This window comes from Salvelinus sp. IW2-2015, linkage group LG30, assembly GCF_002910315.2.
Source record: "Salvelinus sp. IW2-2015 linkage group LG30, ASM291031v2, whole genome shotgun sequence".
Classification (NCBI taxonomy): Eukaryota; Metazoa; Chordata; class Actinopteri; order Salmoniformes; family Salmonidae; genus Salvelinus; species Salvelinus sp. IW2-2015.
Genome location: NC_036869.1, coordinates 23,389,054 through 23,417,001, shown reverse-complemented (window position 1 = coordinate 23,417,001; position 27,948 = coordinate 23,389,054). Strand labels below are relative to the sequence as shown.

At 44.9% G+C, this 27,948-nt stretch overlaps 1 protein-coding gene across 1 annotated transcript in view; it reads left to right on the top strand.

Annotated features, from left to right (window-relative positions):
- LOC111955198 (RNA-binding motif, single-stranded-interacting protein 3-like) overlaps window positions 1-27,672 on the top strand; it is a 222,281-nt gene extending 194,609 nt beyond the window's left edge. The window contains exons 11-14 of the mRNA XM_023975345.3: window positions 10,322-10,432; window positions 16,303-16,392; window positions 18,346-18,467; window positions 18,898-27,672. Of these exons, the coding sequence (XP_023831113.1) occupies window positions 10,322-10,432; window positions 16,303-16,392; window positions 18,346-18,467; window positions 18,898-18,901 (327 nt within the window). The 3' untranslated portion in view covers window positions 18,902-27,672. The remainder of the gene's footprint in view (window positions 1-10,321; window positions 10,433-16,302; window positions 16,393-18,345; window positions 18,468-18,897) is intronic.
- Window positions 27,673-27,948: the final 276 nt, after the last annotated feature.

Here is a 27,948-nt window from a genome sequence, read left to right as displayed (position 1 = left end):
ACCAACACCACTATCCATAGAGAAGCCCTCCTACCACCTACTACCCTCCTGCTGCTCCCTGCTGCGACCATCACCACCAACACCACTATCCATAGAGAAACCCTCCTACCACCTACTACCCTACTGCTGCTCCCTGCTGCGACCATCACCACCTAGCCTCCCCGTCTCAGTTACCCCCACGCTGGGAGACAAGCAACATGTAATCTGGCCCCAGCGGGGCACCACTCCTCCAGCCCCCCAGCCAGCTCCTCTCCTTCCCTCTCCTAGCCAGCCAGCCAGCCGCCATGACGGGACGGGGGTCCCTGGTGCTACAGAGAGGAGAGGATCAATGCATGGCTTGTGTGTGTGTGTGTGTGTGTGTGTGTGTGTGTGTGTGTGTGTGTGTGTGTGTGTGTGTGTGTGTGTGTGTGTGTGTGTGTGTGTGTGTGTGTGTGTGTGTGTGTGTGTGTGTGTGTGTGTGTGTGTAGTGGTTAGGTATTAGTGTCTGGGGTTTATGCTGTTTACTGCACAGTATGGGTGTGTTTATGAATACAGTAGGTGTGTGAGAGATTGCATCTTAATCTATAGTCTTCTATTGTGACTATTGGCATGGCCTATAATAGAATAGGTGCTGCTATTGGACCAGGTCTCTCTTGGAAAAGAGATGTTATCTCAATGAGAAAAACCTGTATGAATAAAGGTTAAATAAAAAGAAAACAAATACAGTAGCGTCCCCTCTGCTCCCTCCCTATAGACCAGTGTGTTTCTCTCTGTCCGTATGGCCTTGTTCCAATGGCGCTGCATCCACAGTCCACCAGACCGCCCAGTGCCCATGCCCTAACCCCAGCTTCCCCCCCTTCAACCTCCCTCCACTTGACCACCACCCAACCTGTCTCCTTATGTCTGCACTTGTATTCTTCCTATACCTGGCCACATTGTGGTCGTCCCCCCCGTGCCGCCGATCCAATGAAACACATTGAACTAGCGGAGCGTGCTAGCCTAGCGTTCAGGGGCTACTTCAAGTATTAAACCAATTGATTGTGCTGCAATTTGGGGCTGTTGGCGTGCACAGCATGTTTAACCAGTGGGCCATTCTGGGGGGAGTGTTCGCCTGGTGTCTGCGCAATATGGAGGCGGCGGAGCGTGGTAGAGAGAGAGGACATTGCCACAACCAATCAGAATAACTACACTAGAGCGCAGACCTGGGTTCCTGTTCTGGCTGTGTCGGGTGGACATTACAAGAGTACATGGCCATTAAGGCCAGATCGTTCTTCAAGATGTTCAAACGTTCATAGGTGACCAGCAGGGTCAAATAATAATCACACATGTTGCAACAGGTCAGTAGCTCAGGAGTAAATGTCAGTTGGCTTTTCATAACCGAGCATGGCTGACCCTAGCCCCCTGGCACAGAGACTATTGCAGCATAGATAATGGAGGCTGAGACGTTGGGGGTCAGCGGACGCTGTGGCCCTGTCCGACGATACCCCCAGACAGGGCAAACCAGGCAGGATATAACCCCACCCACTTTGCCAAAGCACAGCCCCCACACCACTAGAGGGATATCAACAGACCACCGACGTACTACCCTGAGACAAGGCCGAGTAAAGCCCACGAAGCTCTCCTCCACCGCACAAGCTGCTCAAGGAGATCACGTCACAGATTCAACCCTCTCAAGTCGAGTATAGCGGGAAAAGGCCTGGCACGATGTGACGCACCCCTCCTAGGGACGGCATGGAAGAGCACTAGTAAGCCAGTGACTCAGCCCCCGTAATAGGGTCAGAGGCAGAGAAACCCAGTGGAGAGAGGGGAGCCGGGCTAGGCAGGCAGAGGCAGCAAGGGCGGGTCGTCACTTCAGTTTTCGCACCCCTGGGCCAGACTACATTAGACAAAAATGATTKTGAATACTCTGTGAACCCAGGTATGCTAGTGTGCTGCTGTCGGTGGCAGTTTGAATTTTGAAGGAGTTACACGATAAGTGAGAATTGAAAGTGCTCTTTGAGTTAAGAGTTTGCGGGCTGCTGTGACATGGTAGAAACAGCAGTGCATCTTGTTTATCTCACTGGATTGAGTTTGACAACCGTAGCCCGAGTGCTCTATCCCTCAGCGTTGCGCTTTGTTAGGAGATGGGGAGAGAGAGGGACAAATGAAAAGACAAACAGTTTGCAGAAATGTGTGTATCCTTGGACGAGAAGTGCTTAGAGCGAAAGCTTCAAAAGAAAAATGACAGCTTGTTTTCAATTGCCGTTAAAAAAAAAAACGGCTTCAACTCGCTTCTTTCTCTCCCAGTCCTTCACTTTTTCTCTCTCTCTCTCCGTATTATCTTTCCCTGTATCATTCTCTCTCACACTGTCTCCTCCTCTCTCTCTCTCTTCTCCATCTCCTGTCTCACTCCATCTCCTCTCTCTCTCTCACTCCTCTCTCTCTCTCGCTCTCTCTCTTCATCTCTCGCACTCTCACCTGTCCCTTCCAGTACTGAGGTTCTTTGAAGCTGTGGTGTGGTGTACATGCCAGCTGGGAGGGTGGTGTTGCCAGCAGTACTTGGGCTGTGAGGTAATGCCTGCAGTAGATCAGTCAGCAGCAGACCTGGGGTAGTTGAGTAGACTACACTGCAAACAATGTTAGTGTTACCTAGATGTTATTGTATTGAGGTAATGAAGTTAAAATTGCTTGAGTTGAGTTCAACTAAAAACTAGTAAATGCATTTTCTTGGTGAGTGCGATGATTTAGCTTATCCGGAAAATACATAAAGATAATTTGTATTGTTCTAAGATATTCTGACTTGTTTCAAGCCTTTTTCAAGCCTTTTTTTAAGTAAGCAAAATGATCTGCCAGAGCACTAAGATAATTTGTCTTGGTAAGATGTCTTATTAGGATCAAATAACATGAAATAAGAATTTCTTACCCTATCAAGCCTTTTTTGTTTTGTTTAAATAATCAAAATTGTCTGCCAGTGCACTAAGATACGCTACATGACCAAAAGTATGTGGACACCTGCTCGTCAAACATCTCATTCCAACATCATGGGCATTAATATGGAGTTGGTCTCCCCTTTGCTGCTATAACAGCCTCCACTCTTCTGCGTAGGCTTTCCACTAGATGTTGGAACATTTCTGCGGATACTTGCTTCCATTCAGCCACAAGAGCAATAGTGAGGTCAGGCACTGATGTTTGGCGGTTAGGCTTGACTCGCAGTCGGCATTCCAATTCATCCCAAAGGATTTTGATGGGGTCGAGGTTAGGGCTCTGTGCAAGCCAGTCAAGTTCTTCCACTCCAATCTAGACAAACCATTTCTGTCTGGGCTTCGCTTTGTGCACGGGCGCATTGTCATGCTGAAACAGGAAAGGGCCTTCCCCAAACTGTTGCCACAAAGTTGGATGCACACAATCGTCTAGAATGTCATTGTACGCTGTAGCGTTAATATTTCCCTTCACTGTAACTACGGGGCCTAGCCAGAAACCATAAAAAACAGCCCCAGACCATTATTCCTCCTCCACCAAACTTTACAGTGGGCACTATGCATTGGGGCAGGTAGCGTTCTCTTGGCATCCGCCAAACCCAGATTCGTCCGTCGTACTGCCAGACGGTGAAGCGTGATTCATCACTCCAAAGAACGCGTTTCCACTGCTCCAGAGTCCAATGGCGGCGAGCTTTACACCACTCCAGCCGACGCTTGACATTGCACATGGGGATCTTAGGCTTGTGTGCGTGCGGCTGCTCAGCCATGGAAACCCATTACCTGAAGCTCCCGACGAACAGTTCTTGTGCTGAAGTTGCTTTCAGAGGCAGTTTGGAACTTGGTAGTGAGGATTGCATCCAAGGACAGACGATTTTAACTCGCTACGCGCTTCAGCACTCGGCAGACCCGTTCTGTGAGCTTGTGTGGCCTACCAATTCGTGGCTGAGCCGCTGTTGCTCCGAGACGTTTCTACTTCAAAATAACAGCACTTACAGTTGACCAGGGCAGCTCTAGCAGGGCAGAAATTTGACTAACTGACACTCTAACGGTAGGATATATTTATTTTGGATTTAAAAAATGCAGTTTAGAACCCTAGCCAGTTTCACACGGCCCCTGCTACAGCAAACACACAGTAAGATGCACACAGGCAAACACACACACCCCACTCTGCCAAACTACTGCAGCAGATTAAACTAGCCAACTGCAACATTGTTGATTTTCCCAAGTGACTGATATGCAGTATGCACCCTTGATATATGTGCTCACTCCAGTATGCTGTTTTAGTATGTATTTCATGTTTGTTCAGTAGAAGTTACACCATGTTCACTGAATTCCTCTGCGTTGTAACGTAGTCGGTCTTCCTTGCAGCCACTTCAAACCTTAACTGTCTCCCTTCATGGAAGGCACTGAATCATCCCGCTGTATGATGCACTTTGGTTCAGGGGGAGAACGTTATGTTGTGAATTTTATTCGTTGGCAGAATTTGAGCCTGGGCCTCGGGCCTGGTCTCCGGTTGTCCTTGAGCTGCTCTCATTGTGCGCGCGCTCATTCCGTAAAATGGCTCTGCTGGTTTTCCCTTCAGCTACTGTGTCGCTGCCAGCAAATATGGTTGCAACGGTTGATGTCTGTTCTGAGTTGTCGACTGTTGGTTTGGTGTATAGAAGATGTACAGATATAGCCTGTGTCTGCTCTCTTGCCAACTCCTAATGGAATTGTCATGCTGAACATTTGGTTTGATAATGACAATGGCGTATAAGGCAAAAGCACAAACGGATCTGGGATCAGATTAGTATTGATATTATTAGTGATATTGATGTTTTACTGGCTTGTAGTGTTGAACGCAGCATGTTTTGTCAGACAATACATTACATTTTGATTCTACAAGATCAATGTGGAGAAATGTGTTCATTCCCCATGCTATTTCTTCCACCTCCATAAAACATCAATTGCTCTGACTCTGACCATTAGATTCAAATCAAAGCCCCACACAGATTCCAAGGCGGCTTCAGGGAACGCCGAGCCAGCGTTTTTGTTTTTGCTACGCATTACCACGGCAACCGCTGCCATCCCCGACGTTGTAAATCACCACGCCAGAGTTTCCAGGCACTCGCATGGGACAGTGAGACAGTCAGAGGCATGTCGTAAAAGTGCTGTGACGGTCAGGGCGGCTGCTGCAGCCAACGCACATCTGGGGGCGGTGAGGTAGTCTCGCCAGAGCATATCACAGTCACAGTGTGGGCATGCCTAAATGGCTTTTTTGTTCACTTGTGGGGTCATCGGTGTGTCCGCTAACACATCATTTAGTATGATACTGCCCCACTGCTGCAGTATATTGTGTGAAGATCTTTTTGAAATGCTTATAGTCTCTGTATTTGTCTCGAGAGTGTCCCCGTTTGTCTCATCGTTTCTTTTGTTTCAGTTCGGTCACTCTCTGTGGTTATTGTTCATTAAGGACCCTCTGGAAAATGAGATAGGGGAGGATCTCTAGGCGTAGTCAAAGAAAAAAAAAATCCAACACCTCCTGTCACAGTGGGTCATTGTTGTACCTCAGACTTGTGTCTTAGCCTTCACCACCTGGGGTCTCGTAGGTAGGCTGCTGCAAGGGCAGACCTGTCTGATAGCCCTAGGTGGGATTCATGTTGTGGATTAGAGAAATAGACTCCACAATCCAGCCTCCCGTCTTAGGGCTTACAAGCCTGGAAAGGTGCCCGGGGCCTTGGAACCTGGTGCAGCCATGGAAGGCAGCACACAAAGACTTTCTGAAATAGCATGCTGCTCACCATAAACACACACACACACACACACTATCACTGAATGACTTGTGCAATTTCCCAAACACCAGTAGCCTAACCTTTTTTTCCTCTGCGGGTGCTTTGGTGGTGGTGGTGCACAATACATATATTATGAAGGTGGGCAATCCTGGTATTAGGGGCCAGTTACAGTTAGCCAGCTCAATCAGGGGTTTGTCTGTAAAGCCTGCTGCACATCAGAACGGGGGCATTACAGCCCGTCTAACAGCCTTGATGTCTGACACCTCGCCATCTTTAACTAACTAGCTACAGTTTATCTGCTTCTCCTGTTAGCAACCCACACACACTCAGTATACACACACACAGTCAGTGTGACATACACACACACTCAGTATGATACACACACACACTCAGTATACACACACAGTCAGTGTGACATACACACACACTCAGTATGATACACACACACACACAGTCCGTATGACACACATACACAATCAGTATGACATACACACTCAGTGTGTATGTACACACTCAGTATGACACACATACACACTCAGTATGACATACACACACTCACTCAGTATGACATAACAACACACACTCAGTTACACATCCATACAGAACGCACACACACTCGAGTTATGAATATACACCACACACTCAGTATCATGACACACAGACCACACTCAGATTATGACATACACTAACACTCAGTATGACAACACACACACTCAGTATACATACATCACACACACTCAGTTATGACATACACACACTCACTCAGTATGACCATTACAGACACACTCAGTATGATATACACCACACCACTCAGTATGACACACATACAACACTCAGTATGACACACACACACTCAGTATGACATACACACAACACTCAGTATGACACACTACACACTCAGTATGACATACACACACTCACTCAGTTATGACATACAGACGCGCACACCACTCAGTATGAATATAACACACACACACACTCAGTATGACACACATACTACACATCAGTATGACATACCACACACACTCATAATGACATACACACACACATCGTATGATACACCACACACTCAGTATGCCATGACAGACGCACACCACACTCAGTATGATATACACACACAACTCAATGATATACACACACACACTCAGTATGACAACACATACACATCAGTATTACACCATACACACTCAGTATGAATACACACACTCACTCAGTATGACATACAACGCAAACACTCAGTGATACACACACACCACACTCAGTATGTATACACACACACACACTCAGTATGATATAACACCCACACACTCAGTATGATATACACACACACACACTCAGAGTATGATACACACACACTCAGTATGGCCATACAGATGCACGACACTCTCAGTATAGATATACACACACACACTCAGTGTGACACACTACACACTCAGTATGACATACACACTCAGTATGACATCACACACTCATCAGTACTATATGACATACAGACGCACACACACTCAGTATGATACAACACACACACACTCAGTATGATACACACACACTCAGTATTGACATACACACACACTCAGCATGACAACACACACACTCAGTATGACATACACACTCAGTTGACACACACCACACACACTCAGTATGATATACACACTCAGTATGATATACACATACACACTCAGTATGACATACACATACACACTCAGTATGACACACACACACAGTATGACATACACACACACAACACACTCAGTATGAATACACACACAGTATGACATACACACACACTCAGTATTACATACACACGCACACCACTCTCAGTATGACATACACCACACACACACACACACTCAGTATGACATACACACTCAGCTATGACCACACACACACTCACTATGACATACACACACTCAGTATGACATAGACACACACACTCAGTATGACATACACACTCAGCATATGACACACACTCAGTATGACACACACACTCAGTAGACACACACACTCAGTTATGACACCACACACTCAGTATGACACACACAATCAGTATGACACACACACAGTATGGCACACACACAGTACATACACACACACACCCAGTATGACATAACACACACACACACTCAGTATGACACTAGAGCCACACCACACTCAGTATTGACATAGACACACACACTCAGTATGACATACACAAACACTCAGTATGACATACACACACTCAGTATGACATACACACAGCTCAGTATGACATAGACACCACACACTCATATGACAAGACACACACACACTCAGTATGACACACACACTACACTCATGAATCATCAGTATGACATACACACCAGTATGAAACACACACACACTCAGTATGACAATACACAACCAGATGACCCACACACTCGTATGACATGCACACATCTCATATCCACACACACACTCAGTATGACATACACACTCAGTATGACATACACACACTCAGTATGACACACACACTCAGTATGCATACCACTCAGTTCATGCACAACCACTAGTATCGATATACACACACACACTCAGTATTGAACATACACACTCAGTATGACATAGCAACACACACTCAGTCAGACATACACACTCAGATATAGCATCACACACTAGACACACACACTGCAGTATGAACTACACACTCAGTATGACACACACACTCAGTATATGACACACACACGATTCAGTATACACACACACAGTATGACACACCACACAGTATGACTACACCAACACACTCATATGACATACACACAACACACACCAAGTATGAACATAGACAACACACACTCAGTATCATAACCACACACACTCAGTATGACATACACAAACACTCAGATGAACAAACACTCAGTATGACATACACACACAGATAAGTATCATGACACACACACTCAGTATACATAGACATACACACACTCAGATGACCACACACACACACTCAGTATGACATACACACACACTCAGTATGACATACACACACACTCAGTATGACATACACACACACTCAGTATGACATACACACTCACTCAGTATGACACAAACACTCAGTATGACATACACATAAACACTCAGTATGACACACACACTCAGTATGACATACACACACACCGACACAAACAGTAATTGAATATAGACTCAAAAACACGTCCTCATACATATCAGATTCTCATGAATATATATTATCTAGTATATCGTTCTTGAACACACACACAAACACACACACACAAACTAGACAAATCATTCTCATCTCTTTTGCTGGCTCTCCTTGGACTCACACACACACACACACACACACACAGACAGACAGACAGACAGACAGACAGACAGACAGACTCACACACACACACTCTCGCAAACACAGAAAATCGAAATCACAAATCGGCTTAACACGTCTGTGAATTAAGCCCCTTCCGTTACTCTCTGTTTCCTATTATAAAAGCATTGTCAGCCGCTGAATCGGTTACAGGTATCCTTAGCTCTGTCCTGTCTCTCCCTCAATCCATCTTCTTCACCTTTTTCTGTCTCCCAATATCCATCTAACTCCCCCACTCCTCTATCCCCCATCTCTCTCTCTCTCTCTCTCAGTTTATCCCTCTCCCTTATCTCCCAATCTCTCTCTCTCCTGTCACCCGCTTTTCCATTACCCTCCTCCACCCTCCTCTCTCCAGCCCGCCTTCCCTTCTTTCTTGCTGAGATGAAACTCCGGGAGGGATTGGGCCTTGCAATCGTGCAGAGGGGGTGGGGGGTGGAGAGATGGGCGAGAGAGAGAAAGACAGGCGAGAGAGAGGCAGGAGAGAGAGAGCTATAGAGAGAAAAATAGGAGAGAGAGAGAGAGAAAGAGGAAAACAAAAGAGGAAGGGAAAACGAATGAGAGGGAAAATGAAAGCGAGAGAAGAGAGAGAGAGAGTGATGGGAGAGCGAAAGAGAGAGGAAGCGAGAAAGAGAGCGGCCTGCCACACAGCAGCAGTGTTCTGAACGCCAGGGAGGAGACAGCCTCAGCGATTCTGACAGGCCATGTCTGCTCAGTTTGTTCTCCAATCGTCCCACACAGTCACCAGCAGGGTGTAGACACACACACACACACACACACACAGGAAGACAGATAGACACAGTAGACAAATTAGCGAGGGAAAAGCGAGTAAAAGAGGAAGGAGTCGGAGCCAAGGAAAAAGGCTTTGTTTCTGAATGCCTCACTCCAGAGGTTTGGCTGGTAGAGAGGAGCGAGAAGCAACTCGCTCCGTGACAAGGCGATGAAAGAGCAGCCATGAATTCTTCACATTCCCTCTTGTTCCATCCAGAGAGCTTCATGAAAAAGAACATGTTACYGCTACCGAGCCGCCTGTTAGGGCTACACGCGTCGCAATAGCATGAGGGGAAGAGATGTGTGCTGACTACAGACAATCCATGAATCAGTCGCGTACAGTACGGTCGGCAACATCAACGGCCGGTATTGACTCTGTGATGCTCTGCTGCGCCGATGCGCAACAACCCATTGATGTATAAAATGCTACTTTGTTCTTCGCCCACCGATTGGTACCATTGCCTTAACATGCCCTCTATTCCCCTCTTTCCCCCTCTCCCCTCCCTCAGGGTGCAGTGATCACCCCAGCCATGGACCACACCATGTCCATGCAGCCTGCCAACATGATGGGCCCRCTCTCCCAGCAGATGAACCATCTGTCCCTGGGCACTACAGGAAGTGTGAGTACTGTACCACCCATGGACCCATCCAGGGTCACCTACTTGAGCTAAATCATATCACTTTGAGAATGTACCGTTGTACACCCCATATATCCTATTCACGTCCAATAATATCACTCTGAGACGGCCGCTATCTTTAGTACCATGTCTCCTGTATCTAATATATAAATAGTAGATGCTTTCATCCAAAGCGTCTTACAGTCATGCGTGCATAGATTTTTCGTATGGSTGGCCCCAGCAGAAATCGAACCCACGACCCTTGGTGTTGTAAGAGTCATGCTCTACCGACCGAGTCACATGGGACCGTATCTACTAATATTCTCTGGAGAAACAGGAAAACGTCTCTTTTAATTGTGGATGAGGTTTCGGTCAGTCGACCTTCCTCAGATCATATCTCCACAAACAACAGTGGGAAAGAAATTTGCATCTGACTGGCATTTTTGCATTTTTCCTGTTTCTCCAGTTTTGCCTTCTGCCTCCAGCACCTTCACCAATCAGCTCTGGGTGTGCGGTACATTCTGCCTAAAATCGTATTTCTCTGAAAGCCTACATCTCTACTCAAGGAAAATACTATCTTTCACGGACTATATCAGGGGCATAGCTATATCTTTATATCGACTCAAGCCACATACTGTAGTATCACTCTCAACTCTGTACTGAACAGTATCAGCTCCCAATTTGGTTCACTGTGGTGTTCATATCCTTATCTAATAGTACAGGATTCTACGGTCAATGCAGTATCTACAGTAGCAATATCTATGTCTAAGGGTCGACATGTCACCGGAGAATTAAATTCTTTCTGCATTTACCGAAATGAAATGTGTGGATACATCTCTAAAAGTGTCTCCATGTCCAACATGGAAAATCCGTCACTTGTGTGTGAACAGCAAGACGTTTGAAAAGCGTATCTCCTGTATATCCTAAAGTTGAACAGATTTCCCATTGACTCGAACAACGAGCCTCACTGTGAACACCAGGTGATATTATGACTCCTCTAACCCACTAAATCACACATCAACCATATCACTCCAACCAGCTTCCTGCTTTCCCCCTTAAAAAGGACCCCCCCCCCCGTGTGTCAGGAGATTTAGAGGTGGCATACACTATCCAGTCCTCCACTTCCTGCTCTAACCCTATGTCTCCAGGGGAAGAGGGGGCTTAGTTTGCTCCAGCACTGTGTCTTGAGTGTATCGTGTGATTGAAACAGTGCGGTATTGTACAGTCACCGCCGGCACCATGTGTTTCCAGGTGAGTTGTCRGCAACTGCGACGCCATGTTGGCTCTGGGATGAAAGAATGACCCTAATCTCTCCCAGCTGTGCTAACAGGCAGGATTGGAGCGGGTGAATCTACGTTGACGGGTTTTGATGTGTGATGAATAAAAATGTAAAGCTCCTTTCTACCCTACTACAGCCCTGAGGCACTGCACTGTATGTAGACGATTATGTGTTCTGCATATAGCATGCAATGCCCTGAAAATCTATTGGCAAGGAGCCATGTGTCTTCTTAATATGTGTTCCAGAGCCAGATGCGAAAGCCCCTTTTATGGTTGCTTCACAGGAAAAAAACCTGTGGAAACAGGTCTATGTGACTAGGTACATTTCTATGATTTCAAATGGAGTGTTTACATATGGTGAGCTGTTTTATGTCATGTCATTCATGCTGCTCTGGCCTATGAAAGCCTCAGCGAGCACCTGTCTGTCCTCACAGTCAACAACCAAAATGGCCGCCAAACCTCAGAATACTTTTGGCTATTCTCAAAGTCCCTGTGGTTACATGGCTGTGGCTTTTATAAATAACTAAGTGTTCCCATTCTGGCCCAGGAGCAGTGACCGTAGGTTTCCGGGAAAACGGACGTGTTTTTACGGTAAAGAAGGAGTATAGGAATGTCGGCACCCGTTAAACGGTGGTGAGGACAGTTCCTCGTTACGAAACGGTCCTGAAGGTCAACACAGTTCTACTCTGCTATCAAAATGTGGTGGTAACCTCAACTCACTTTGTCAACGTTGTTGTCTCGTTCTTGTTTTCCGTTTGSCATTCCTAGATATTGTTTCAAATGCTTGACATTGCTACTTTTCATGTATGTTATTCTGCCAATGGCCCTCACCCGTTTGTTAGATTCTGCCTTTCATATTTCAATCTGACAGTGCCTTTAACACAGTGACACAGTTGGGACATGACAAGAGGCGACCTTCCTTCCCCTAAGCTATCATTCACATCCAGCTCTGGTCGTCATGGCGACAGTGGCTGATAGACAGGTCGCTGGTCAACTCGGTCCCCAGTAAGAGGGATTAGCGCTCCATGCTGTCCCTTTATCCTCCCGGGGAGCGGCGATGTACCTCCGGGCGACGGATTCTGAGGCTTACCCTCCTACAGGTTAACACTGGATCAGACTGGAGAAGCAGACAGGCTGCTGCTAGAACCCATCCTCCACACAGCTGGGAGGTGCTATTCTAACTAGCACTGACTTTCCTAATATGACTGAGATGTGGCTCTGGATAAATGGAAATAAGCATAGAAATGGATTCCCGGTCTAGTAATTCTATGTCTATGTGGATAACAGCGACGAACCAAGACTAGTCTGAGCCCTCATCCCTCATAGACGTTGTATGAGCATGGATAGAGTGGGCATCCTGTTGTACAGTATGACTGTGCTAGTAATGGAGTGGGTTTGTATGGTATATTTTTCACCTGGTGTGGTGGGAGTACTGTGCAAGGGCACAGCAACGAGATTTCAATAGCATATGTCTTCTTTATTCTTCAATTASACATCCATCTCTGTACGGATGGCCACAAGCGTCACTCTCTCTGYGTACAAATGCTCATCTGTTGTATTAAGCCCAGACGCATAAGTGAAGTGAAATAGAACGGTGAGTGCAGCAAGCAAGCTGGTTCCACCAGGCTAGTAATGCCCTGCAGGGAAGATGCACATCTTATGAATATCTCGAAATTGGAACTCATCAGTATCCATTCTGATGCTGTGCCACCATTTAAATTGCCTACAGCGAGTTGCTGCCGGGACCCGGTATGTACTGTAGACGGACAGATAGAGAGGGAGTTGTCTTGCCCGCACCCCACTGGTGCTCTTGGCTGTGTGGATAGTACAGTGAGCGGGATCCTTACGAAGTCCACTCACGCCACCCTCGTTAAGAACACAGGCCGAGGCCGCCTCGCGCTCATCAAACACGCCATCTGCTCGAGGCTTGGTGTGTGTGTGTGTGTGCGCGTGCGTGTGTGTGTGTGCGCGCGTGCGTGTGTGTGCACAATTCCACTATCTATACTACAATTAGAGAACCTTCATTTGGCCTAAACATGACCCCCGCAAGCGGTAATGCCAAAATGAACTGGCCAAAATGATCTTSCTCATTTAAGCCAATTATTCCACTAACTTTACACGCGCTGTCAGCTCTCCCTGTCAACTCCTGACATGTCAGGGCGCTGGGGACTGTGAAGTCAGGGTCATGTAAATGGGTTAACGGAAAGGTCAGAGAGGCTGAAGACGTTCCTTTATTAAGCCCCCTTTTCAAGCTACAGAGAGATATAACATTTCAAACGCYCGTCTCTGCTTGACACATCGGTTTTGATATCGCTAATTAAGTTCCGCTCCCCTCCATTTGCTTTCATGCCTTCTTCACAGGTGAGGTGGTAGAATAACTAATGGATTACGGGGAGGGACAAAAGGCCCTGAGGAATTGGTATGCAACGGGCGCCGTTCRCCAGAGCAGAGAAGGTCACACAGTGAATGTGATAGCCCTCTTCTAGCGGATTCTGGACTGGAAGAGAAAGACAGAGAGAATGAGGGAAAGAGTGAGAGGGAGGGAGAGAGAGGGGAGAACCAAGAGAGAGTCTTACAGAGTCAGGAAATCAGACGTGCCATCTCACCCCATCCAAAGTGTGACAACTCCCCCACATCCCCCCGGCCTTCCCCCTCCCTCCCCCTACCATCTTCCCCTCCCTCCCACTACCATCTTCCTCTCCCTCCGCACCCGTCCTCCCAGGGTGTCGGTGGCCCTCCGCAGCAGGGAGAGGAGAGGGGTAAGTTAATCACCCGTGTCCGTGGCCTTTAACTCCTCTCATTAGCGCTGCGCAGCRGAGCCGTACCCGATCCATTAGCGCCGCTGCCGGTAATGACACTCCACCGGCGCCGGGCCAAGAGACGGGGCCACTGCCACGCGTTTCATCACTGGGAGGGTGGCAAAGAAACGAGGGAGAAAGAGAAAAGAATCGTCCTCCCTTTTCCTGTTAAAAACAGGAAAAGAAACCGGAAGAGGCGAGGCAACCCGGCTGGGTTTTTATTATGAGGGATTTTCAGGCGTTATCGCTAAAAGCCTCTCTCTCACACRAACACACATGTACTGTACACTGGGGAGGGGCGAGCTTAGACTGATCTGAAGATTGTGTAGACATCCTACACACAAGCATGTGCTGATTAAAAAGCATAGACTGTCAAATCAAACACACACACACAAACACACACACAAAGGCCTAATAGCCTCTTCATTTATTTTGCATGAAAAAGCCATGTGGCTATCATCCAACCCAGCATGTAGCGCGTCTGTAAAATGGCCATCCTGCAGCTCTGTTAAAAGGTCTGGTATGGAATATAGGCCATGGGGTGCACACACATGCACGTACACACACACACACTTGCACACGTACACCAAAACACACGTGCAGCGCACGCTCAGGGTGATCTGAGTGCTCTGTTTTGCTCTCCTCCTGTTTCTGCTCTCTCTCCCACTTAGGAGGGTGCATTTGCCTGCCTGTGAAGTCCAGGATCAGTAGAGTGCCTCTGCTTTCTCCTCTCTGTTCCCTCTCTCACTAGCCTCCCATGGTCAGACAGCTCTGTTAAAAACACATATGTACGTCTCACAGCGCCCTCCTAAGGATGGAAAGGGAATTACAAGGACATATATATATATACACTGACTATACCAAACATTAGGAGCACCTTCCTAATATTGAGATTGCAACCCCCCACACCCCCCACTTTGCCCTCAGAACAGCCTCAATTCATCGAGGCATGGACAAGATGTCGAAAGCGTTCCGCAGGGAGGCTGGCCCATTTTGACTCCAATGCTTCCCACAGTTGTCAAGTTGGTTGGATGTTCTTTGTGTGGTGGACCATTCTTGATACTCTGGAAACTGTTGAGTGTGAAAAACCCAGCAGCGTTGCAGTTCTTGACACAAACCGGTGCGCCTGGCACCTACTTCCAGGCTGTATCACCACCGGCCGTGATTGGGAGTTCCATAAGGCGGCGCACAATTGGCTCAGCGTCGTCTGGGTTAGAGTTTGCGCGGGGTAGGCCGTCATTGTAAATAAGAATTTGTTCTTAACTGACTTGCCCAGTTAAATAAAGGATAAATAAGATAAATACCAGACCTCATTCAAAGCCACTTAAATCTTTTGTCTTGCCCATTCACCCTCTGAGTGGCACACAATCCATTTCTCAATTGTCTCAAGGCTTCAAAATGATTCTTTAACCTGTCTCCTCCCCTTCATATACATTGAAGTGGATTTAACAAGTGACATCAATAATGTACCACAGCTTTCACCTGGTCAGTCTGTCATGGAAAGAGCAGGTGTTCTTAATGTTTTGTACACTCAGTGTACATAGCAAATTAGTAACTGGTGTATTTGACCTGCAGAGTGGATCCCATGTAAATTGAATATATGGTATCCTTGGGAGGATGTTTTATCCATAATGTTCAGTCCCTTGGATCGCAACAGTTTGGCATGATTGTTAATAACGAACTAGCATCGATTATTGTTTCCGTTTCCTGTGATCAATTGATTGTTGTTGAAGTGAAGAAAGGACAAGACATGACAGGTTGTTGATGTGTGTGTGTGTGTGTGTGTGTGTGTTCCAGTACATGACTGCTGCGGCTGCCGGGGCGCCTATGCAAGGGACCTACATTCCTCAGTACACTCCTGTGCCTCAGACAGCCGTCCCCGTTGAAGTAAGTGAGCCACAGTCTGTTTTAATATCCTTGTGGGGACCGAACAATTGATTTCCATTCAAGATCCTGTTTACCCTAACATTAAACCTAACCGCTAAGCCTAAAATGGCCTTTATCCTTGTGGGGACCGGCGAAATGTCCCCACTTGTCAGATTTTGTCTTGTTTTACTATCCTTGTGAAGACTTCTGGTACCCACAAGGATAATAAAACCCCCAAAAACCATAGACGCAGACACACACAGAGATACATGGATACACACACACACACATACACAGATGTACACATAGATTGCATGTACATACTCACACTGGATGTGCACACACATACACTCCTAAGGGCAGAAATGCATACACACCCTCACACACACAGATGGACACGCACCCGCACAAACACACACATGGTCACGGCAACATCCGCTCGGTTCAAAAACTGCCACGCACACGTTGCCACGGCTACTGTTGAGTGTGCCGAGCGTGCAGTTCAGAGCGGGCCGGCACGCGTTGAGAAATGACGAGTGTGTACGGCTGTCTGGAAGGCTGACGGCTCCGGCCCATTCGAATGGAGTATCAGTCGTGTATCAGATGGCAGGCGCTGAAGTGAGACACACTGCCGGCGGTGCTGTCCCTCTCCCGGATGGCCCGTGTGCTCATCACACACATCCCTCAGCCCCAGGCCTCTGGTTAGCGAGCGGCTGCCCAGCCGACAACGCCCTGACACCACCATCCATCTCCCCCAGCTCCAGACAGGAGAAGATAATCAGGAGATAGCTGCCCTTCATAAAGTCACCGGCTGGAGAGCGAGAGAGAGAGAGAGAGACGAGAGACTCAGAGACACAGCGTAGGCCCAGGGGTTCTCTCGCTGCCTCTCGACCTATTCCATCCTCAATGCCACCATCATATATCTGTACTGTTGAGATGAGCTGTAGACAAGGAGTATCTCGGAGGGTGATGGATTAACATGGTGTTGAGAGCATCCTTGAAGTCTTGTTAACGTGATAGAGATGAGACCATGATGGCCGACGATCAGTGAGGTTAGAGTAAATACGGAATTGAAGCCCACATCCTTTCACATGTAGTCTTGTGACTTTAAAAGAGTTGTTTTTTTTCTCTCTCAAGGTTACTGTAGTATTACTCAGGAAATGGATGATGAAGATCCATAGGTTTAGTTTTTTTTTAAACAGCTTGTTACATAATTATGCAGAGACATACACTACCAGTCAAAAGTTTGGGGTCACTTAGAAATGTCCTTGTTTTTGAAACTAAAGCTATTTTTTTTTGTCCATTAAAATGACATCAAATTGATCAGAAATACAGTGTAGACATTGTTAATGTTGTAAATGACTATTGTAGCTGGAAATGGCACATTTTTTATGGAAGATCTACATAGGCGTACAGAGGCCCTTTATCAGCAACCATCACTCCTGTGTTCCAATGGCACATTGTGTTAGCTAATCCAAGTTTATCATTTTAAAAGGCTAATTGATCATTAGAAAACCCTTTTGCAATAATGTTTGCACGGCTGAAAACTGTTGTTCTGATTAAAGAATCAATAAAACTGGCCTTCTTTAGACTAGTTGAGTATCTGGAGCATCAGTATTTGTGGGTTCTATAACTTGATAAGGTAACACAACGTGCCATTGGAACACAGGAGTGATGGTTGCTGATAAAGGGCCTCTGTACGCCTATGTAGATATTCCATTAAAAATCAGCCGTTTCTAGCTACAATAGTCATTTACAACATTAACAATGTCTACACTGTATTTCAGATCATTTTGATGTTATTTTAATGGACAATTTCTTTCAAAAACAAGGACATTTCTCAGTGACCCCAAACTTTTGAACGGTAGTGGACATAAAATGTGATGTCATAACAATATATTACAAAAAGGTTACATTGAGTTACATGGAAGRTGTCACTTCCTGTTGTCTCACGCCCACTTCTTGTCCCCATAGGGAGTGGTCACGGATGCTTCTCCTCAGTCAGTGGCCCCCTCATCGCAGGATGTGAGTGGGCAGCAGCAGATCCAGGTGGATGGCTCAAGTGACCATGTTACTGCTTACTCATACCAGTCCAAGTGAGTACTGCTGACACTTCCCCACTGTACTTACTAGCAGCACATATTGCCGATAATGACTATGGAGTCTGGACTATTTGGTTACGATGACTAATACCTGTCATATATTATGCTGTCATTGTCTACTATTTTGCCATATTATAGCTGACTATTTGCTGCTTTGTTCTTTTACATTGAGTTTTTATAGCTGTTGACTAATTTAAAGGGATAGTTTTCCCAAATTATATATTAGTTTCCTTACTCTCTAAGCAGTGTATGGACAGGGTACAATCCGTGCTTTGGTTTTGGTTTTGTTTACCTGGACGCTGGTTCAAATGCTGTCATACCGTGTCCACAGACTGTTTATTCTACAGGGTAATTAATTCAATATGTCATTTGGGTGAATTGTCGCTTTATTCTCTCTCATTGTGGTTGTTCTCTTCCTCGTTAGATAGCGACCGGCGCGGAGAATATTCCTGTGACAGCGTTGCCTTGAGACAGAGGGTTTGGCTGCACTGAGAATGCGGAGAGAAGAGAGATTGCTTCCAGATTGCCCAGGCACCAAAAAATAGACACTTTTTTCCATTTCATACCTGGAAGAGAGGAGGGGTGGGGGGGGTGGAGTCGCTGGGTACAGTGCAAAGTGGTGAAAATGTTTAGTCTGGGAACATGCCTGGTGGGCTGGGCTTGAGCTTGAGTTGTTTCTTCAAGAAATTTCTCAACTGAAAAAAAAAAAAGTACAAAAAATACAAAAACGAATTGAAATGTTGAATGCGCAGGTAGGTGATGAGGTTTATTTTGTAATTAGAAAAAGGGGAGTCAAAGTTTGAGATACACAGAGATTGTCTTCCTCAGATGTTAAGCTACGATTTCTTTTCACTCTTTTTTTTTTTTTTTTTCTCGTTGTAAAATTTTAGTTTTCTAGATATAATCGAAACAACTGTTTTTCTTTCTTGAATCTTCATGGCCTTAATTTTAAGGGTGTCAGAGGACTTTTTACAGAGAGTTAAGTCTGGCGTCTCGTTGAAAATAAAAAGCGAACTAAATCAGTCTCTTGGACCACTGTGATGGTACAAGATACTGCAGGAGTTGAGCTAGAGAGATAAAAAAAAGAAAAGATCTATCACATAAACTGTACAGATTTAATAGAGAAGAGTTTTTTTCTTTTCTTCATTAGAAGAAAACTTTGATAAATAATTATGTCAGAGGTAACTGAGTGTTAGAGAAAAAACAAAATGTCTGCCGAGGAAAAGAGGGGGAAAAGATGAAGCTTTGAAGAGATTATTCAGAAKTAGGAGATAAAAAGACACTGCATCGTAGAAAAGGCAGTCTGTTGCAAATGCTGAACTTGTTTTTTATTATCATAATTATATAATTTTATGGCAAGATTGCTGTTGATGACATTAGCGCTTTTTTATCTGCAACATTTGACCTTTTTTTTTTTTATGAGCTTTAAGATGTTTTTAGCCCGCTTTGCTTGTCACACTGCAACAAAACAAAAAAACAAAAATAAGAAGAAAAAAAGTCTAAAACAAACAAAAAAAACGGTGGGRAAAAAATGCTTGCAGTGATAAAACTTCGTAGATAGCCTACAGCAGGAGCTTACGGTTTAAACCAATCAGAGCAAAAGCAATAGAAGAAATTGTTGACAATTTCTGTAGTCTTTCCTAGTTGTGGATCAAATGCAGCCCAAGGATGGCCATTTTTATACCAAAGATGAAGAGACGCTCTGATCCAGAGTTTTTTAGTTTTTCAGTTTGATTTTGTTGTTGATGTTGTTATTGTTGATGTTGTTGTTGCTGTTGTCATGGTTGTTTTTAATTTGACCTTGATGGCCGGACCAGTCTTTACTTTTCCTTCCTTCCTTCCGTTCCCGATTTTTTTTCTCTTTTTTTTGGTTTAAGCTACCTTCCGCGGTTGTCGAAACTATCACGCTGACGTCAGACAGTATTTGGATGTGTGACGCAACTAGTGGCAGACCGACCTAATGTTCCTCTCCACCACTTCCAATTGTCTTTCCGTCTCTCAACGTGTCGCGTTCCACAGCGCTTTCGCCAGCCATGCGGGCCATTCCACTAGTCAACAATAGACAAAAGAGTATAGGAAGAACTGTGGAATGTTGCAGCCTGCTCCTACTTGGTCATTTATGCATCGCTTATGGCTTTTTTTGGCTCACTGATTTCTGCCTCTACGCTGTCTCTTTTATCTCATTGAATCAATGATAACTGAATGAAACTGATTTTAAAAAATGATTCCCTCCTCATCAATGTTGCCCTACATTTTATTCTCTCTCCGGTTATACAAACAACAAACACCAAAACTGTATGTGTTGACGTAAAACATGTCCTGCTCCCCTAGGCGCTATGTCCTTAGTAGTGCTGAGCAATTAACTGAAATGTAGGTGAATTCTTCGGTTTTTAAACAACTAATTGGTGAAATGATTTGAATTCCATTTTGTTTCGTTTTTTYCCCCCCGTGAGCTCAATGCGCACATTTACCTAGAGATAAATCGAATCTAGCCTGAACTGTGCGATGAAATAGGGATTGGAATTTCCAACAGCCAATATTCTACATAGTTAAGTGGATAAAATGTGGTAGTTAACTACAATGACCATAATCCATTGCACATCTACAACTCCAGTCTGTTTCTTTTACGCCTGCTAGGGAAGAGAGATGAATGTGCAATTGTGAAGTGATATAGAGAGCAGCTGTTGCTTTGTGAGTTAGCTCTTGCTGAAAATACATKATCTAAGTRATTGATAGTTGGTATTTAGCGCTCGTAAAATTATGCCATATTTACTTTGAAGAACTATATAATAGGGTTTTTGTCAAACAGCATAGGCAGCAGCTCTATAGAGACGAGATGATGACTTGAAATGAAACGATAGTCATCAAATAAAACAAATGTAATATACACAACTGAAATATTTTATTATACTAAAGTAATGTGAATAAATYATGGTTTGATTCATTAGGATCCCCATTAGCCGACGCAAATGACGACAGCTCGTCGAAAAATACATTACAGACAAAAAAAGACTTTCCAATTTACATGTCAGTACATACACACAAGTAGGTCACATGGGTTAATTAAGCAATACGACACGAGGAGGTGTGGTATATGGCCAATATACCATGGCTAAGGCCTGTTCTTAATCACGATGCAACGTGGAGTGCCTGGATACAGCCCTTAGCTGTGGTACAGTGCATTCGGAAAGTATYCAGACCCCTTGACTTTTAGCAAATTTTGTTACGTTACAGCCTTATTCTAAAATGGATAAAATAAAATCTACACACAATACCCCATAATGACAAAGTGAAAACAGGTTTTTAGACATTTTTGCAAATGTATTAAAAATWAAAAAACAGCGCTAGCTTATTTACATAAGTATTCAGACCTTTTGCTATGAGACTCAAAATTGAGCTCAGTTGCATCTTGCTTCCATTGATCATCCTTGAGATGTTACTACAACTTGATTGGAGTCACGTGGTAAATTCAATTGATTTGACATGATTTGGAAAAGCACACACCTGTCTATATAAGGTCCCACAGCTGACAGTGCATGTCAGAGCAAAAACCAAGCCTTGAGGTTGAAGGAATTGTCCGTTGAGTCCCGAGACAGGATTGTGTCGAGGCACAGATCTGGGCAAAGGTACCAAAACATTTCTGCAGCATTGAAGGTCCCCAAGAACACATTGGCCTCCATCATTCTTTAATGGAAAAAGTTTGGAACCATCAAGACTCTTCTAGAGCTGTMCGCCTGGCCAAACTGAGTAATCGGGGGAGAAGGACCTTGGTCAAGAAGGTGACCATGAACCCAATGGTCACCCTGACAGAGTTCTAGAGTTCCTCTGCTGAGATGGGAGAACCTTCCAGAAGGACAACCATCTCTGCAGCACTCCACCAATCAGGTCTTTATGGTAGAGTTGCCAGAAGGAAGCCACTCCTCAGTAAAAGCACATGATAGCCCTCTTGGAGTTTGCCAAAAGGCACCTAAAGGACTCTCAGACAATGAGAAACAAGATTCTCCCGTCTGATGAAACCAAGATTGAACTCTTTGTCCTGAATGCCAAGCGTCRCGTCTGGAGGAAACCAGGCACCATCCCTATGGTGAAGCATGGTGGTGGCAGCATCATGCTGTGGGTTTGTTTTTCAGCAGCAGGGACTGGGAGACTAGTCAGGATAGAGGGAAAGATGAACGGAGCAAAGTACAGAGAGATCCTTGATGAAAACCTGCTCCAGAGTGCTCAGATCCTCTGACTGGGGCGAAGGTTCACCTTCCAACAGGACAACAACCCTAAGCACACAGCCAAGACAATGCAGGAGTGGTTTCAGGACAAGTCTCTGAATGTACTTGAGTGGCCCAGCCAGAGCCCAGACTTGAACTCGATCGAACATCTGTTGAGAGACCCTTAAAATATATGTGCAGAGACGCTCCCCATCCAACCTGACAGAGCTTGAGAGGATCTGCAGAAAAGAATGGGAGAAACTCCCCAAATACAGGTGGGCCAAGCTTGTAGTGTCATACCCAAGAAGACTCGAGGCTGTAATCGCTGCCAAAGGTGCTTCAACAAAGTACTGAGTAAAGGGTCTGAATACTTATGTAAATGTGATAGTTCAGTTTGTTGTAATTTTATACATTTGCTAGCATTTCTAAAAACCTGTTTTTGCTTTGTCGTTATGGGGTATTATGTGAAGATTGATGAGGAAAAATAACAATTTAATCAATTTTAGAATAAGGCTGTAACGTAACAAAATGTGGAAAAGTCAAGGGGTCTGAAAACCTTCCGAATGCACTGTATATTGGCCATATACCAAAAACCCCCGAGGTGCCTTATTGCTGTTGTAAACTGGTTAGCAAGATAATTAGAGCAGTAAAAATAAATGTTTTGTCATACCCGTGATTTACGGTCTGATATACCACAGCTGTCAGCCAATCAGCATTCAGGGGTCGAACCACCCAGTTTATAATAAGTGATAAGCAGTAATGGGTAGTCATTACCATCATTGGACTTTTAGTAATTGTATTATTCTGTGTTGTTACAGCATTCAACCCACATAATTCAGAGTGCATTTAATGTTTTWWAAAAATATCGAAATTGTACACCGTGATTTTAGTCGTTTTTATAATCGAACCAAAACCAAGCCGACCTCAAAAAGCACTAATCGCTCAGCACTATTAGGACAGGAACTAAATTCAAGACTAGCATTGACTCGTTAGCCTCTGGTGTGCTTCTTTGTTTMACATCTGAACGTTGAACATACCGAAGTAACATATGGAAGCATACAGTAGTGTTATCGGCAAACGTTATTTCTCTTCAAGATCCATCTGATAATGAACCCTATTAGATTCMATTTTTATGGGCTGGATAAACACTACTGTACTCAGACCTAAAGGGGTTCTTTTCCAGCCAGAATAGTACACTACAATATGTTGACGGTAACCTTTCAACCAAGCCTAAAAAGCCTCTGTTGACAGCCTTTTATCCCCAATTAGCCTCTTTAGCCTGTAAACATCTCCGCCTCACCTCTTTCAGCCTCCCATCAATACCATATCCATTGCCATTAGAGATTTTTTTCAATGACTTCATCTCCGAAGATTGTCCCATAATAAATGGGCTGTGTCTGTGGGATGGCAGGCACGCCATTTCCATTAAAGTGCCCTGTTCTGGAGCACTGTGTGTCTCTGTCCCCATTACGGTACCCTGTTGAAGTGGCTGAGTGTCTGGCTGTGTCTGAAATAGCGTCCTATTCCATATATAGTGCACTACATTTGACCAGGTCACAAAAGGGCTCTGGTCAAAAGTAGTGCACTATATAGGGAATAGGGTGCCATTCCTGACGCAGCCTCTGTATGCCTGCCCGCTGTGGTGTTAGAGCCCTAAAAAGCCTCCTGTTTTTCAGTGCTCTTTGTGCACCGCTGGCACCACTAATGTGACTAGGCTTCACTCGCTCTCCTCTCGCTCTCTCTCTGTGAGGTTTTCCCTCTTTATTGGACAGTGCAGGAGCTGAACCACAAACCAATTTTAGTCACATTCTCAATGAGTCTTGACGGGGCCCAATTTGTCTCCTCTCAAAGCCCCTTTCGAGAAAAGAAAGAGGGGTTTTTGTGTTCTTTTTTTCCGTTAACAATTGCACATATTGAGATCCAGCAGTTCATGTGACTCAAAGGCAGGCTGTGCATTGCATTCTGGGAAAGAGGGCAGTGACATCATAGGTCAGCTATGACATCACACATAGCAATGTCTGTAACAATGTCATTGTTTATCGAGTGCCTTTAACGAAGCTTCCAAATGATTCCAATATCTACAGGATAGAAAAAAAGCACATGGAAAAGCTATCTTATATAAGGGAACCGTAGATTTTTTTTTAACAGGTTGTGCTAATGAAAATACTAGAAATGTACAACCTACTCTAAGGTGCTGCAGTGGAAGCTGTCTTGGGCATGTGCCTGCTTTRTGTCCATTGGTCTGTGAGGCACTGGCCATTCTTGATCATTTGATCAACATGAATTTACTACAATTGCTCTTCCTATTGGGTTGTGCTTTTTAAAACCAAGTGAAAGCAGGCACATAGTGAACTAGGTAGTTTGTCGTTTTTTGTTGCTGTTGAACTAAGTGAAAACAGGCACATAGTGAACTACATAGTCTACATCGTGGGCTGGCATCACGGCCGCCATATTGTTCTTGTCAGAAGCACAAGCAATAAAACCAGAGAAAATATAACCATTCAACATTTTGTTGTCCCATAAAACGTTCACCCCTCATGTCTTCCATCCAATGACAGGTCAATGATCAAATGTTACTGTACCAATCTACCAACACCAGAGCTACTCAGCTGCTCACTGTCCCACACATCTCTCCCTTTCCTCTTTACGCTCATCCTGTCACTTCCCCTCATCTTTTGCTTTCCGGTTACAGAAAACTTTGATTACAAGATAATCGTAACCCTGGAGTGTAGGCTATACGCGCCAAATCCCCCACTTTTCAATTACAACARACAAACACATCCGAAACGGCTCTACCTTTTCACACCACTGACAACAACCGTCCACATTTCTGCACATCGCTCTGGGTAATAACATTGTTTTTGCTGTGTTCTTTTTTTTCCTTCCCTGCCACGCGTGAGCAGGTTAGCTGCTACAGTATGAGGTGTCCAGATCTTAAGCTAGACCGTCGGTCGAGGTGGCTGTTTGTTCCTCAACCTCTATGGTGTTCAAACTGTAACTACAGCTAGGTTCTCTGCATCATAAACCACTCTTACAGCTGCTACTTTAAGAGACAGAATAAAGAAGAAACCTTTGATTAACGGTAGGAATCTGACCGCAATCACCTTTGATTACAAAGCTCAATGCTCCACAAATATTGGCACCTTCTACGATTCAATAGTAAGCGACGTAAAAGGAAATGCGTTTACAGCTTACGAGAATCGCGCAACCGAACCGCGCGCGCTCCAAATTCAAGATTCAAGAAAGACATAACGTTGAAGTGAGTAGAGGTTTGCCTCGATTGGGTAAGAGAAATATCATTGTGAGTCTTTCGTCACCAGTCAATGAGGTCATTACATCATTGAAATGGCATTATCATGGCTGACTCAACTTCTGTCTTTTTCTACACTAGTTGTAGCACAATGGCACACTTGGCCTGGTAAAAATGCCACTCCGTTTCAGCGGGCTACAGTTAAGGAATCTATTTTGGTGGAGGATAGCGCAGATAGCTAGCTAGCCTATGGCTCAGCACAAGCCACAGCCAGATAGGGTCATTAGCTCCTGTTGCCAGGCAGAAGTTGTCAAAGCGCAGAGTGTTGAGCACCTCCACCTCATGCAGCACTGTGAGAGCGACTCAGTTCAGTCTGTCTGTCCGTCAGCTGTACCTCACGCTCGCACTGAGAGGAGAAAGTTACTGATTGGAAGCATGTTCAACCACAGACAGACAGACACCGAGTGTGTTAGTCTTCTCATTATCTGTTCATCAGAGTAAGGTTATCACTGAGAGACTAAACCTCTGTTCTCCATTGCTTACTATCATAGAGTCTCACTTATCTAGGTAGGCTCCAAGGGGCCACTCCTAACTTCCACTTAAGTAAAATGTTCACTTAGTCTCCCGTTGACATCAACGCATCACTGACTAAAACACTGACTTTTAGCGGAAGTTAGGATTCGCCCCTGTGTCTTTGGTATCAGAACAGTAGTGTTCTGTTTCAGTCTACTGTATCTATCCAAGTTGGGTTACAGAGGTGCTTCAGTTCACTGCCTTTTTCTTTACACCGTCCACTTCTCCAATCCGTCCCATGTTGTGTCCGTCTCACTGCCTCCGTCCAGATATCAAGCCAGTCGGTAATATCTATCTACCATATTTCTAGTACTAGGAACATATTCACCACAATGGCGTTCCAAGTTGTTCAACGTCATACCCCATTGTCATAGGTTTCTTGTGAATCCCCCCATTGTGACTAGACAGTGRTTTAGAAAAGACAGRCCCYGTGTCTGAAATGGCACCCTATTCTTATAYAGGGGATATTGTGTCCTATATTGGCACCCTATTCCCYATGCAGTGCACTACTGCACTGTGTGTTAAGACAAACAGTGTCTCAGAGTTAGGCCTCACCTCGACATAACGTCTCCCACAGTGAAGTGTGACAGGAGCGCKCCGGGCTCGATATAACTCAACACTCTTTCAGCTCTTACCACCACGTAATTCAGTGGGGAAATTGCTCAAACGCCCACACAAAAAATGTGGCCCACGCTTTTTAATTGATGCTCCGGTTCACCTTTGACGGGAGCCATCGATTGGCCACACATCCCCAGGAGCTCAGCCAACCAGCTAACCTAACACACACCTTTCCCGGAATGAAATGGCTCCCRGAGACATCAAACACTATTGAGTAACAATCATTAGAAATGGSCAACCAAATTTGCTAGAGAAACCTACAGAACTTGCATTAGGCGTCAGGAGTATTATTAAAAATAAAATAAAAAGGAATATTTATTAGGACAGTAGAGCGGTTCTTTGATGTTTTTGTTTAGTTCTGTTTTTTTTCTATTTGGGGGTGGGGGGGGGGTAAAGCGCAAAGGAGGACGTGGTCATGCCTCACTCACGCCACTCAGTGTGTGTGATCCTTGAGAAATATCTGTACATCTGTGGATGTTAAGATTAAACTTCAATTTTAATGAGTTGTTTTTTTTCTCCGATGAAGCTTTCAATAAAAAAATGTGTAAAAAAATCACATGCCTTATTATTTTACACTGTCTCAATCTCTGTAACTGCCAAACATGCTTTTTTTATGTACTCTTTTTGGTGCTTTTGGTAGACACCATATTTGAAATTACTAACTCTTATCAAAACACCACCCCTCCCATACCCATACACCAGACTCCTAGCCTCTATACAGTATTCCGTACAGTGCATTCGGAAAGTATTCAGACCCCTTGACTTTTTCCACATTTTGTTACGTTACAGCCTTATCAATCCACACACAATACCCCATAATGACACATTTATA